Genomic DNA, 16,609 nt, shown 5'->3' on the forward strand with positions numbered 1-16,609 from the left:
CACAGCCCGATCTGTAACAGCGCCATGCCGTGACCCCATAACAGTGCCACAGCCCGATCTGTAACAGCGCCATGCCGCGACCCCATAACAGTGCCACAGCCCGATCTGTAACAGCGCCATGCCACGACCCCATAACAGTGCCACAGCCCGATCTGTAACAGCGCCATGCCGCGACCCCATAACAGTGCCACAGCCCGATCTGTAACAGCGCCATGCCGTGACCCCATAACAGTGCCACAGCCCGATCTGTAACAGCGCCATGCCGCGACCCCATAACAGTGCCACAGCCCGATCTGTAACAGCGCCATGCCGTGACCCCATAACAGTGCCACAGCCCGATCTGTAACAGCGCCATGCCGCTACCCCATAACAGTGCCACAGCCCGATCTGTAACAGCGCCATGCCGCTACCCCATAACAGTGCCACAGCCCGATCTGTAACAGCGCCATGCCGTGACCCCATAACAGTGCCACAGCCCGATCTGTAACAGCGCCATGCCGCTACCCCATAACAGTGCCACAGCCCGATCTGTAACAGCGCCATGCCGCGACCCCATAACAGTGCCACAGCCCGATCTGTAACAGCGCCATGCCGTGACCCCATAACAGTGCCACAGCCCGATCTGTAACAGCGCCATGCCGTGACCCCATAACAGTGCCACAGCCTGATCTGTAACAGCGCCATGCCGTGACCCCATAACAGTGCCACAGCCCGATCTGTAACAGCGCCATGCCGCGACCCCATAACAGTGCCACAGCCCGATCTGTAACAGCGCCATGCCGCGACCCCGTAGCAGTGCCACAGCCCGATCTGTAACAGCGCCATGCCGTGACCCCATAACAGTGCCACAGCCCGATCTGTAACAGCGCCATGCTGTGACCCCATAACAGTGCCACAGCCCGATCTGTAACAGCACCATGCCATGACCCCATAACAGTGCCACAGCCCGATCTGTAACAGCGCCATGCCGTGACCCCGTAACAGTGCCACAGCCCGATCTGTAACAGCGCCATGCCGCGACCCCATAACAGTGCCACAGCCCGATCTGTAACAGCGCCATGCCGTGACCCCATAACAGTGCCACAGCCCGATCTGTAACAGCGCCATGCCGCGACCCCATAACAGTGCCACAGCCCGATCTGTAACAGCGCCATGCCGTGACCCCATAACAGTGCCACAGCCCGATCTGTAACAGCGCCATGCCGTGACCCCATAACAGTGCCACAGCCCGATCTGTAACAGCGCCATGCCGTGACCCCATAACAGTGCCACAGCCCGATCTGTAACAGCGCCATGCCGCGACCCCATAACAGTGCCACAGCCCGATCTGTAACAGCGCCATGCCGTGACCCCATAACAGTGCCACAGCCCGATCTGTAACAGCGCCATGCCGCTACCCCATAACAGTGCCACAGCCCGATCTGTAACAGCGCCATGCCGCTACCCCATAACAGTGCCACAGCCCGATCTGTAACAGCGCCATGCCGTTACCCCATAACAGTGCCACAGCCCGATCTGTAACAGCGCCATGCTGCTACCCCATAACAGTGCCACAGCCCGATCTGTAACAGCGCCATGCTGTGACCCCATAACAGCGCCATGCCACGACCCCATAACAGTGCCACAGCCCGATCTGTAACAGCGCCATGCCGCGACCCCATAACAGTGCCACAGCCCGATCTGTAACAGCGCCATGCCGTGACCCCATAACAGTGCCACAGCCCGATCTGTAACAGCGCCATGCCGCGACCCCATAACAGTGCCACAGCCCGATCTGTAACAGCGCCATGCCGTGACCCCATAACAGTGCCACAGCCCGATCTGTAACAGCGCCATGCCGTGACCCCATAACAGTGCCACAGCCCGATCTGTAACAGCGCCATGCCGTGACCCCATAACAGTGCCACAGCCCGATCTGTAACAGCGCCATGCCGCGACCCCATAACAGTGCCACAGCCCGATCTGTAACAGCGCCATGCCGCGACCCCGTAGCAGTGCCACAGCCCGATCTGTAACAGCGCCATGCCGTGACCCCATAACAGTGCCACAGCCCGATCTGTAACAGCGCCATGCTGTGACCCCATAACAGTGCCACAGCCCGATCTGTAACAGCACCATGCCATGACCCCATAACAGTGCCACAGCCCGATCTGTAACAGCGCCATGCCGTGACCCCGTAACAGTGCCACAGCCCGATCTGTAACAGCGCCATACCGCGACCCCATAACAGTGCCACAGCCCGATCTGTAACAGCGCCATGCCGTGACCCCATAACAGTGCCACAGCCCGATCTGTAACAGCGCCATGCCGCGACCCCATAACAGTGCCACAGCCCGATCTGTAACAGCGCCATGCCGTGACCCCATAACAGTGCCACAGCCCGATCTGTAACAGCGCCATGCCGTGACCCCATAACAGTGCCACAGCCCGATCTGTAACAGCGCCATGCCGTGACCCCATAACAGTGCCACAGCCCGATCTGTAACAGCGCCATGCCGCGACCCCATAACAGTGCCACAGCCCGATCTGTAACAGCGCCATGCCGTGACCCCATAACAGTGCCACAGCCCGATCTGTAACAGCGCCTTGCCGCTACCCCATAACAGTGCCACAGCCCGATCTGTAACAGCGCCATGCCGCTACCCCATAACAGTGCCACAGCCCGATCTGTAACAGCGCCATGCCGTGACCCCATAACAGTGCCACAGCCCGATCTGTAACAGCGCCATGCCGTGACCCCATAACAGTGCCACAGCCCGATCTGTAACAGCGCCATGCCGCTACCCCATAACAGTGCCACAGCCCGATCTGTAACAGCGCCATGCCGCTACCCCATAACAGTGCCACAGCCCGATCTGTAACAGCGCCATGCCGTGACCCCATAACAGTGCCACAGCCCGATCTGTAACAGCGCCATGCCGCTACCCCATAACAGTGCCACAGCCCGATCTGTAACAGCGCCATGCTGTGACCCCATAACAGCGCCATGCCACGACCCCATAACAGTGCCACAGCCCGATCTGTAACAGCGCCATGCCGTGACCCCATAACAGTGCCACAGCCCGATCTGTAACAGCGCCATGCCGCGACCCCATAACAGTGCCACAGCCCGATCTGTAACAGCGCCATGCCGTGACCCCATAACAGTGCCACAGCCCGATCTGTAACAGCGCCATGCCGTGACCCCATAACAGTGCCACAGCCCGATCTGTAACAGCGCCATGCCGTGACCCCATAACAGTGCCACAGCCCGATCTGTAACAGCGCCATGCCGCGACCCCATAACAGTGCCACAGCCCGATCTGTAACAGCGCCATGCCGCGACCCCGTAGCAGTGCCACAGCCCGATCTGTAACAGCGCCATGCCGTGACCCCATAACAGTGCCACAGCCCGATCTGTAACAGCGCCATGCTGTGACCCCATAACAGTGCCACAGCCCGATCTGTAACAGCACCATGCCATGACCCCATAACAGTGCCACAGCCCGATCTGTAACAGCGCCATGCCGTGACCCCGTAACAGTGCCACAGCCCGATCTGTAACAGCGCCATGCCGTGACCCCATAACAGTGCCACAGCCCGATCTGTAACAGCACCATGCCATGACCCCATAACAGTGCCACAGCCCGATCTGTAACAGCGCCATGCCGTCACCCCGTAACAGTGCCACAGCCCGATCTGTAACAGCGCCATGCCGCGACCCCATAACAGTGCCACAGCCCGATCTGTAACAGCGCCATGCCGTGACCCCATAACAGTGCCACAGCCCGATCTGTAACAGCGCCATGCCGCGACCCCATAACAGTGCCACAGCCCGATCTGTAACAGCGCCATGCCGCGACCCCATAACAGTGCCACAGCCCGATCTGTAACAGCGCCATGCCGTGACCCCATAACAGTGCCACAGCCCGATCTGTAACAGCACCATGCCATGACCCCATAACAGTGCCACAGCCCGATCTGTAACAGCGCCATGCCGTGACCCCGTAACAGTGCCACAGCCCGATCTGTAACAGCGCCATGCCGTGACCCCATAACAGTGCCACAGCCCGATCTGTAACAGCACCATGCCATGACCCCATAACAGTGCCACAGCCCGATCTGTAACAGCGCCATGCCGCGACCCCGTAACAGTGCCACAGCCCGATCTGTAACAGCGCCATGCCGCGACCCCATAACAGTGCCACAGCCCGATCTGTAACAGCGCCATGCCGTGACCCCATAACAGTGCCACAGCCCGATCTGTAACAGCGCCATGCCGCGACCCCATAACAGTGCCACAGCCCGATCTGTAACAGCGCCATGCCGCGACCCCATAACAGTGCCACAGCCCGATCTGTAACAGCGCCATGCCGTGACCCCATAACAGTGCCACAGCCCGATCTGTAACAGCGCCATGCTGTGACCCCATAACAGTGCCACAGCCCGATCTGTAACAGCACCATGCCATGACCCCATAACAGTGCCACAGCCCGATCTGTAACAGCGCCATGCTGTGACCCCATAACAGTGCCACAGCCCGATCTGTAACAGCACCATGCCATGACCCCATAACAGTGCCACAGCCCGATCTGTAACAGCGCCATGCTGTGACCCCATAACAGCGCCATGCCACGACCCCATAACAGCACCATGCCATGACCCCGTGACAGCGCCATGCCGCGACCCTGTGACAGCACCATGCCGCGACCCTGTGACAGCGCCATGCCGCGACCCTGTGACAGCACCATGCCGTGACAGCGCCATGCCGCGACCCTGTGACAGCACCATGCCGCGACCCCGTGACAGCGCCATGCCGCGACCCCCTAACAGCGCCATGCCGCGACCCCATAATAGTGCCATGAAACGACCCCATAACAATGCCATGCCTAAACTCTGTAACAGCGGTATACAGCAACTCGTAATAACGGCACGCCGCAACCCAGTAACCGTGCCACAAACCAATCTGTACAGCACCACGCCGTGACCCGTAACAGCGTAATGCAGCGACCTTCTAACAGCGCCATGCCAGGACCCCGTCATAGTGCCACGCGGTGACCCAGTACCAGCGGCATGCCACGGCCCAACATGGCAGGGACATCAGTAACATAAAGCTGAGTGCCGCTGTCAGTGACTGGTGTAGCGGTGTGGGGATGATGCTTGTGTCACTGGTATGGACAGAATCCCGGGTCACATTGATAAGCTATAGATCCGGTGTGATTGGCAGCTGCATTGGGGGGCGCGCACATCACCCTCCTGCTGACACCCTGCTCCTATGTTACAGGTCCATAGGGGATCGCATTGGAGAGGCCAAAGCCAGCGGGAACCTCGGGAACACACTGAAGATCCTGGGACAGTACGATGAGGCCATTGCGTGTTGTCAGCGGCACCTGGACATTTCCCGGGAGCAGGGAGACAAGGTACGTAGGAGAAACGCGTGCTCCATGTGGCTTTCTGTGCAGGGGCGTTGTACAACATGTCCTGCCTTTATCTCCTGTACTGTAAGTGCCGTCATATTATAACAAGCACATATAGAATCCTGAGGACTTACCTGTTACTCTGACGTTTCACTAACGTCCCTGTAGTTCAGATATTCCGCCTTGCTCCTCAGGGTGCAGGTGTTAGGGATATCCAGGCTTCAGCACACATGGGTAACTTAAAATAACTGAGATACTAGTTAAGTCACCTGTGCTCAAGCATGGCTATGACTAAAACCTGGCCTGCTAGCATGCCCTGAGGACTGAGGTTGGGAACGGCTGCTGTAAATGCCAATGTAACGTACTATGAGTCCTATAATAACATTATTATCACTATACAGTCACTCCTTCATTCCATATGTATTACTGGGAGACACGTGCTCTATAATAACATTATTATCACTATACAGTCACTCCTTCATTCCATATGTATTACTGGAGACACGTGTTCTATAATAACATTATTATCACTATACAGTCACTCCTTCATTCTATATGTATTACTGGAGACACGTGCTCTATAATAACATTATTATCACTATACAGTCACTCCTTCATTCCATATGTATTACTGGAGACACGTGCTCTATAATAACATTATTATCACTATACAGTCACTCCTTCATTCCATATGTATTACTGGGAGACACGTGCTCTATAATAACATTATTATCACTATACAGTCACTCCTTCATTCCATATGTATTACTGGAGACACGTGCTCTATAATAACATTATTATCACTATACAGTCACTCCTTCATTCCATATGTATTACTGGAGACACGTGCTTTATAATAACATTATTATCACTATACAGTCACTCCTTCATTCCATATGTATTACTGGAGACACGTGTTCTATAATAACATTATTATCACTATACAGTCACTCCTTCATTCCATATGTATTACTGGGAGACACGTGCTCTATAATAACATTATTATCACTATACAGTCACTCCTTCATTCCATATGTATTACTGGAGACACGTGCTCTATAATAACATTATTATCACTATACAGTCACTCCTTCATTCCATATGTATTACTGGAGACACGTGCTCTATAATAACATTATTATCACTATACAGTCACTCCTTCATTCCATATGTATTACTGGAGACACGTGTTCTATAATAACATTATTATCACTATACAGTCACTCCTTCATTCCATATGTATTACTGGGAGACACGTGCTCTATAATAACATTATTATCACTATACAGTCACTCCTTCATTCCATATGTATTACTGGAGACACGTGCTCTATAATAACATTATTATCACTATACAGTCACTCCTTCATTCCATATGTATTACTGGAGACACGTGCTCTATAATAACATTATTATCACTATACAGTCACTCCTTCATTCCATATGTATTACTGGGAGACATGTGCTCTATAATAACATTATTATCACTATACAGTCACTCCTTCATTCCATATGTATTACTGGGAGACAGGTGCTCTATAATAACATTATTATCACTATACAGTCACTCCTTCATTCCATATGTATTACTGGGAGACACGTGCTCTATAATAACATTATTATCACTATACAGTCACTCCTTCATTCCATATGTATTACTGGAGACACGTGCTCTATAATAACATTATTATCACTATACAGTCACTCCTTCATTCCATATGTATTACTGGAGACACGTGCTCTATAATAACATTATTATTACTATACAGTCACTCCTTCATTCCATATGTATTACTGGAGACACGTGTTCTATAATAACATTATTATCACTATACAGTCACTCCTTCATTCCATATGTATTACTGGAGACACGTGCTCTATAATAACATTATTATCACTATACAGTCACTCCTTCATTCTATATGTATTACTGGGAGACACGTGCTCTATAATAACATTATTATCACTATACAGTCACTCCTTCATTCTATATGTATTACTGGGAGACACGTGCTCTATAATAACATTATTATCACTATACAGTCACTCCTTCATTCCATATGTATTACTGGGAGACACGTGCTCTATAATAACATTATTATCACTATACAGTCACTCCTTCATTCCATATGTATTACTGGGAGACACGTGCTCTATAATAACATTATTATCACTATACAGTCACTCCTTCATTCCATATGTATTACTGGGAGACACGTGCTCTATAATAACATTATTATCACTATACAGTCACTCCTTCATTCCATATGTATTACTGGAGACACGTGCTCTATAATAACATTATTATCACTATACAGTCACTCCTTCATTCCATATGTATTACTGGAGACACGTGCTCTGTAATAACATTATTATCACTATACAGTCACTCCTTCATTCCATATGTATTACTGGAGACACGTGCTCTATAATAACATTATTATCACTATACAGTCACTCCTTCATTCCATATGTATTACTGGGAGACACGTGCTCTATAATAACATTATTATCACTATACAGTCACTCCTTCATTCCATATGTATTACTGGGAGACACGTGCTCTATAATAACATTATTATCACTATACAGTCACTCCTTCATTCCATATGTATTACTGGAGACACGTGCTCTATAATAACATTATTATCACTTCTACAGTCACTCCTTCATTCCATATGTATTACTGGGAGACACGTACTCTATAATAACATTATTATCACTATACAGTCACTCCTTCATTCCATATGTATTACTGGAGACACGTGCTCTATAATAACATTATTATCACTATACAGTCACTCCTTCATTCCATATGTATTACTGGAGACACGTGCTCTATAATAACATTATTATCACTATACAGTCACTCCTTCATTCCATATGTATTACTGGAGACACGTGCTCTATAATAACATTATTATCACTATACAGTCACTCCTTCATTCCATATGTATTACTGGGAGACACGTGCTCTATAATAACATTATTATCACTATACAGTCACTCCTTCATTCCATATGTATTACTGGAGACACGTGCTCTATAATAACATTATTATCACTATACAGTCACTCCTTCATTCCATATGTATTACTGGGAGACACGTGCTCTATAATAACATTATTATCACTATACAGTCACTCCTTCATTCCATATGTATTACTGGGAGACACGTGCTCTATAATAACATTATTATCACTATACAGTCACTCCTTCATTCCATATGTATTACTGGGAGACACGTGTTCTATAATAACATTATTATCACTATACAGTCACTCCTTCATTCCATATGTATTACTGGGAGACACGTGTTCTATAATAACATTATTATCACTATACAGTCACTCCTTCATTCCATATGTATTACTGGGAGACACGTGCTCTATAATAACATTATTATCACTATACAGTCACTCCTTCATTCCATATGTATTACTGGAGACACGTGCTCTATAATAACATTATTATCACTATACAGTCACTCCTTCATTCCATATGTATTACTGGAGACACGTGCTCTATAATAACATTATTATCACTATACAGTCACTCCTTCATTCCATATGTATTACTGGAGACACGTGTTCTATAATAACATTATTATCACTATACAGTCACTCCTTCATTCCATATGTATTACTGGGAGACAGGTGCTCTATAATAACATTATTATCACTATACAGTCACTCCTTCATTCCATATGTATTACTGGAGACACGTGTTCTATAATAACATTATTATCACTATACAGTCACTCCTTCATTCCATATGTATTACTGGAGACACGTGTTCTATAATAACATTATTATCACTATACAGTCACTCCTTCATTCCATATGTATTACTGGGAGACACGTGCTCTATAATAACATTATTATCACTATACAGTCACTCCTTCATTCCATATGTATTACTGGAGACACGTGTTCTATAATAACATTATTATCACTATACAGTCACTCCTTCATTCCATATGTATTACTGGAGACACGTGTTCTATAATAACATTATTATCACTATACAGTCACTCCTTCATTCCATATGTATTACTGGGAGACACGTGCTCTATAATAACATTATTATCACTATACAGTCACTCCTTCATTCCATATGTATTACTGGAGACACGTGCTCTATAATAACATTATTATCACTATACAGTCACTCCTTCATTCCATATGTATTACTGGGAGACACGTGCTCTATAATAACATTATTATCACTATACAGTCACTCCTTCATTCCATATGTATTACTGGGAGACACGTGCTCTATAATAACATTATTATCACTATACAGTCACTCCTTCATTCCATATGTATTACTGGAGACACGTGCTCTATAATAACATTATTATCACTATACAGTCACTCCTTCATTCCATATGTATTACTGGAGACACGTGCTCTATAATAACATTATTATCACTATACAGTCACTCCTTCATTCCATATGTATTACTGGAGACACGTGCTCTATAATAACATTATTATCACTATACAGTCACTCCTTCATTCCATATGTATTACTGGAGACACGTGCTCTATAATAACATTATTATCACTATACAGTCACTCCTTCATTCCATATGTATTACTGGGAGACACGTGCTCTATAATAACATTATTATCACTATACAGTCACTCCTTCATTCCATATGTATTACTGGGAGACACGTGCTCTATAATAACATTATTATCACTATACAGTCACTCCTTCATTCCATATGTATTACTGGGAGACAGGTGCTCTATAATAACATTATTATCACTATACAGTCACTCCTTCATTCCATATGTATTACTGGAGACACGTGCTCTATAATAACATTATTATCACTATACAGTCACTCCTTCATTCCATATGTATTACTGGGAGACAGGTGCTCTATAATAACATTATTATCACTATACAGTCACTCCTTCATTCCATATGTATTACTGGAGACACGTGCTCTATAATAACATTATTATCACTATACAGTCACTCCTTCATTCCATCTGTATTACTGGGAGACACGTGTTCTATAATAACATTATTATCACTATACAGTCACTCCTTCATTCCATATGTATTACTGGAGACACGTGTTCTATAATAACATTATTATCACTATACAGTCACTCCTTCATTCCATATGTATTACTGGGAGACACGTGCTCTATAATAACATTATTATCACTATACAGTCACTCCTTCATTCCATATGTATTACTGGGAGACACGTGCTCTATAATAACATTATTATCACTATACAGTCACTCCTTCATTCCATATGTATTACTGGAGACACGTATTCTATAATAACATTATTATCACTATACAGTCACTCCTTCATTCCATATGTATTACTGGGAGACACGTGCTCTATAATAACATTATTATCACTATACAGTCACTCCTTCATTCCATATGTATTACTGGGAGACACGTGCTCTATAATAACATTATTATCACTATACAGTCACTCCTTCATTCCATATGTACTACTGGGAGACACGTGCTCTATAATAACATTATTATCACTATACAGTCACTCCTTCATTCCATATGTATTACTGGGAGACACGTGCTCTATAATAACATTATTATCACTGTACAGTCACTCCTTCATTCCATATGTATTACTGGGAGACACGTGTTCTATAATAACATTATTATCACTATACAGTCACTCCTTCATTCCATATGTATTACTGGAGACACGTGTTCTATAATAACATTATTATCACTATACAGTCACTCCTTCATTCCATATGTATTACTGGGAGACACGTGCTCTATAATAACATTATTATCACTATACAGTCACTCCTTCATTCCATATGTATTACTGGGAGACACGTGTTCTATAATAACATTATTATCACTATACAGTCACTCCTTCATTCCATATGTATTACTGGGAGACACGTGCTCTATAATAACATTATTATCACTATACAGTCACTCCTTCATTCCATATGTATTACTGGGAGACAGGTGTTCTATAATAACATTATTATCACTATACAGTCACTCCTTCATTCCATATGTATTACTGGGAGACACGTGTTCTATAATAACATTATTATCACTATACAGTCACTCCTTCATTCCATATGTATTACTGGAGACACGTGTTCTATAATAACATTATTATCACTATACAGTCACTCCTTCATTCTATATGTATTACTGGAGACACGTGTTCTATAATAACATTATTATCACTATACAGTCACTCCTTCATTCCATATGTATTACTGGGAGACACGTGCTCTATAATAACATTATTATCACTATACAGTCACTCCTTCATTCCATATGTATTACTGGGAGACAGGTGTTCTATAATAACATTATTATCACTATACAGTCACTCCTTCATTCCATATGTATTACTGGGAGACACGTGTTCTATAATAACATTATTATCACTATACAGTCACTCCTTCATTCCATATGTATTACTGGAGACACGTGTTCTATAATAACATTATTATCACTATACAGTCACTCCTTCATTCTATATGTATTACTGGAGACACGTGTTCTATAATAACATTATTATCACTATACAGTCACTCCTTCATTCCATATGTATTACTGGGAGACACGTGTTCTATAATAACATTATTATCACTATACAGTCACTCCTTCATTCCATATGTATTACTGGAGACACGTGTTCTATAATAACATTATTATCACTATACAGTCACTCCTTCATTCTATATGTATTACTGGAGACACGTGTTCTATAATAACATTATTATCACTATACAGTCACTCCTTCATTCCATATGTATTACTGGGAGACACGTGCTCTATAATAACATTATTATCACTATACAGTCACTCCTTCATTCCATATGTATTACTGGGAGACACGTGTTCGTTAATAACATTATTATCACTATACAGTCACTCCTTCATTCCATATGTATTACTGGGAGACACGTGCTCTATAATAACATTATTATCACTATACAGTCACTCCTTCATTCCATATGTATTACTGGGAGACACGTGCTCTATAATAACATTATTATCACTATACAGTCACTCCTTCATTCCATATGTATTACTGGAGACACGTGCTCTATAATAACATTATTATCACTATACAGTCACTCCTTCATTCCATATGTATTACTGGGAGACACGTGCTCTATAATAACATTATTATCACTATACAGTCACTCCTTCATTCCATATGTATTACTGGAGACACGTGCTCTATAATAACATTATTATCACTATACAGTCACTCCTTCATTCCATATGTATTACTGGAGACACGTGCTCTATAATAACATTATTATCACTATACAGTCACTCCTTCATTCCATATGTATTACTGGGAGACAGGTGTTCTATAATAACATTATTATCACTATACAGTCACTCCTTCATTCCATATGTATTACTGGGAGACACGGTGTTCTATAATAACATTATTATCACTTCTACAGTCACTCCTTCATTCCATATGTATTACTGGGAGACACGTGCTCTATAATAACATTATTATCACTATACAGTCACTCCTTCATTCCATATGTATTACTGGAGACACGTGTTCTATAATAACATTATTATCACTATACAGTCACTCCTTCATTCCATATGTATTACTGGGAGACACGTGCTCTATAATAACATTATTATCACTATACAGTCACTCCTTCATTCCATATGTATTACTGGAGACACGTGCTCTATAATAACATTATTATCACTATACAGTCACTCCTTCATTCCATATGTATTACTGGAGACACGTGCTCTATAATAACATTATTATCACTATACAGTCACTCCTTCATTCCATATGTATTACTGGGAGACAGGTGCTCTATAATAACATTATTATCACTATACAGTCACTCCTTCATTCCACATGTATTACTGGAGACACGTGCTCTATAATAACATTATTATCACTATACAGTCACTCCTTCATTCCATATGTATTACTGGGAGACAGGTGCTCTATAATAACATTATTATCACTATACAGTCACTCCTTCATTCCATATGTATTACTGGAGACACGTGTTCTATAATAACATTATTATCACTATACAGTCACTCCTTCATTCCATATGTATTACTGGAGACACGTGTTCTATAATAACATTATTATCACTATACAGTCACTCCTTCATTCCATATGTATTACTGGGAGACACGTGCTCTATAATAACATTATTATCACTATACAGTCACTCCTTCATTCCATATGTATTACTGGAGACACGTGCTCTATAATAACATTATTATCACTATACAGTCACTCCTTCATTCCATATGTATTACTGGGAGACACGTGTTCTATAATAACATTATTATCACTATACAGTCACTCCTTCATTCCATATGTATTACTGGAGACACGTGTTCTATAATAACATTATTATCACTATACAGTCACTCCTTCATTCCATATGTATTACTGGGAGACACGTGCTCTATAATAACATTATTATCACTATACAGTCACTCCTTCATTCCATATGTATTACTGGGAGACACGTGTTCTATAATAACATTATTATCACTATACAGTCACTCCTTCATTCCATATGTATTACTGGGAGACACGTGCTCTATAATAACATTATTATCACTATACAGTCACTCCTTCATTCCATATGTATTACTGGAGACACGTGTTCTATAATAACATTATTATCACTATACAGTCACTCCTTCATTCCATATGTATTACTGGGAGACATGTGTTCTATAATAACATTATTATCACTATACAGTCACTCCTTCATTCCATATGTATTACTGGAGACAGGTGCTCTATAATAACATTATTATCACTATACAGTCACTCCTTCATTCCATATGTATTACTGGGAGACACGTGCTCTATAATAACATTATTATCACTATACAGTCACTCCTTCATTCCATATGTATTACTGGGAGACACGTGCTCTATAATAACATTATTATCACTATACAGTCACTCCTTCATTCCATATGTATTACTGGAGACACGTGTTCTATAATAACATTATTATCACTATACAGTCACTCCTTCATTCCATATGTATTACTGGAGACACGTGCTCTATAATAACATTATTATCACTATACAGTCACTCCTTCATTCCATATGTATTACTGGAGACACGTGCTCTATAATAACATTATTATCACTATACAGTCACTCCTTCATTCCATATGTATTACTGGAGACACGTGTTCTATAATAACATTATTATCACTATACAGTCACTCCTTCATTCCATATGTATTACTGGAGACACGTGTTCTATAATAACATTATTATCACTATACAGTCACTCCTTCATTCCATATGTATTACTGGGAGACACGTGCTCTATAATAACATTATTATCACTATACAGTCACTCCTTCATTCCATATGTATTACTGGAGACACGTGTTCTATAATAACATTATTATCACTATACAGTCACTCCTTCATTCCATATGTATTACTGGGAGACATGTGTTCTATAATAACATTATTATCACTATACAGTCACTCCTTCATTCCATATGTATTACTGGAGACAGGTGCTCTATAATAACATTATTATCACTATACAGTCACTCCTTCATTCCATATGTATTACTGGGAGACACGTGCTCTATAATAACATTATTATCACTATACAGTCACTCCTTCATTCCATATGTATTACTGGGAGACACGTGCTCTATAATAACATTATTATCACTATACAGTCACTCCTTCATTCCATATGTATTACTGGAGACACGTGTTCTATAATAACATTATTATCACTATACAGTCACTCCTTCATTCCATATGTATTACTGGAGACACGTGCTCTATAATAACATTATTATCACTATACAGTCACTCCTTCATTCCATATGTATTACTGGAGACACGTGCTCTATAATAACATTATTATCACTATACAGTCACTCCTTCATTCCATATGTATTACTGGAGACAGGTGCTCTATAATAACATTATTATCACTTCTACAGTCACTCCTTCATTCCATATGTATTACTGGAGACACGTGCTCTATAATAACATTATTATCACTATACAGTCACTCCTTCATTCCATATGTATTACTGGGAGACACGTGCTCTATAATAACATTATTATCACTATACAGTCACTCCTTCATTCCATATGTATTACTGGGAGACACGTGTTCTATAATAACATTATTATCACTATACAGTCACTCCTTCATTCCATATGTATTACTGGGAGACACGTGCTCTATAATAACATTATTATCACTATACAGTCACTCCTTCATTCCATATGTATTACTGGAGACACGTGCTCTATAATAACATTATTATCACTATACAGTCACTCCTTCATTCCATATGTATTACTGGAGACAGGTGCTCTATAATAACATTATTATCACTATACAGTCAGGCTCAGTGATCGCGCCATGTGTGTACTGGTACCAGTGTAGGCTATACACAGTGTTACTGAACGTCTGATCCCTGTTCCCAGGTGGGTGAGGCTCGGGCACTCTACAATGCCGGCAATGTCTTCCATGCCAGGGGGAAGCAGCTGTCCTGGAACATGCCGCAGATCCCGGGAGACCTGTCGGAGGAGGTGAAGGAGCCCCTGGTGAAGGCCACAGAGTACTATGAGTGAGTACTGCGAGTGCCCATTAGCTCCCTGTACAAGATCAGTACCCGCTGCCATGCTGAAGGCGCCCTCTCTCTTACAGGAGGAATCTGGCCCTGGTGAAAGAATTGGGTGACCGCGCCGCGCAGGGCCGGGCTTATGGAAACCTTGGTAACACTCACTACCTCCTAGGCAACTTCAATGAGGCCATTGTGTTCCACAAAGAGGTGAGTGAGCGCAGTGCATGATACCATATGTACTTACCTACTGAGTGGCGCCTACTGACGGTCACAGATATTCCAGGTGTCAGTGACATTATAGCTACATAGACGTTTACCATGAAATGCAAGTAAACATACGCTGGTGTAATCCCCACCTACATGTAATACGCTGGTGTAATCCTCACCTACATGTTATACGCTGGTGTAATCCTCACCTACATGTTATATGCTGGTGTAATCCCCACCTACATGTTATACGCTGGTGTAATCCTCACCTACATGTTATACGCTGGTGTAATCCTCACCTACATGTTATACGCTGGTGTAATCCTCACCTACATGTTATACGCTGGTGTAATCCTCACCTACATATTATACGGT

The 16,609-nt window shown here is 43.3% G+C and overlaps 1 protein-coding gene across 6 annotated transcripts in view; it reads left to right on the forward strand.

The window, feature by feature from the left end:
• The window catches only part of GPSM1 (G protein signaling modulator 1), a 585,152-nt gene that overhangs the window by 168,235 nt on the left and 400,308 nt on the right, over window positions 1-16,609 (forward strand). For all 6 annotated transcript variants that reach the window (XM_063935808.1, XM_063935811.1, XM_063935807.1 and 3 more), the window contains exons 3-5: window positions 5,264-5,399; window positions 15,888-16,030; window positions 16,111-16,234. In XM_063935808.1, coding sequence (XP_063791878.1) covers window positions 5,264-5,399; window positions 15,888-16,030; window positions 16,111-16,234 — 403 coding nt within the window. The remainder of the gene's footprint in view (window positions 1-5,263; window positions 5,400-15,887; window positions 16,031-16,110; window positions 16,235-16,609) is intronic.

Source organism: Pseudophryne corroboree, chromosome 8, assembly GCF_028390025.1.
Source record: "Pseudophryne corroboree isolate aPseCor3 chromosome 8, aPseCor3.hap2, whole genome shotgun sequence".
Taxonomy (NCBI): Eukaryota; Metazoa; Chordata; class Amphibia; order Anura; family Myobatrachidae; genus Pseudophryne; species Pseudophryne corroboree.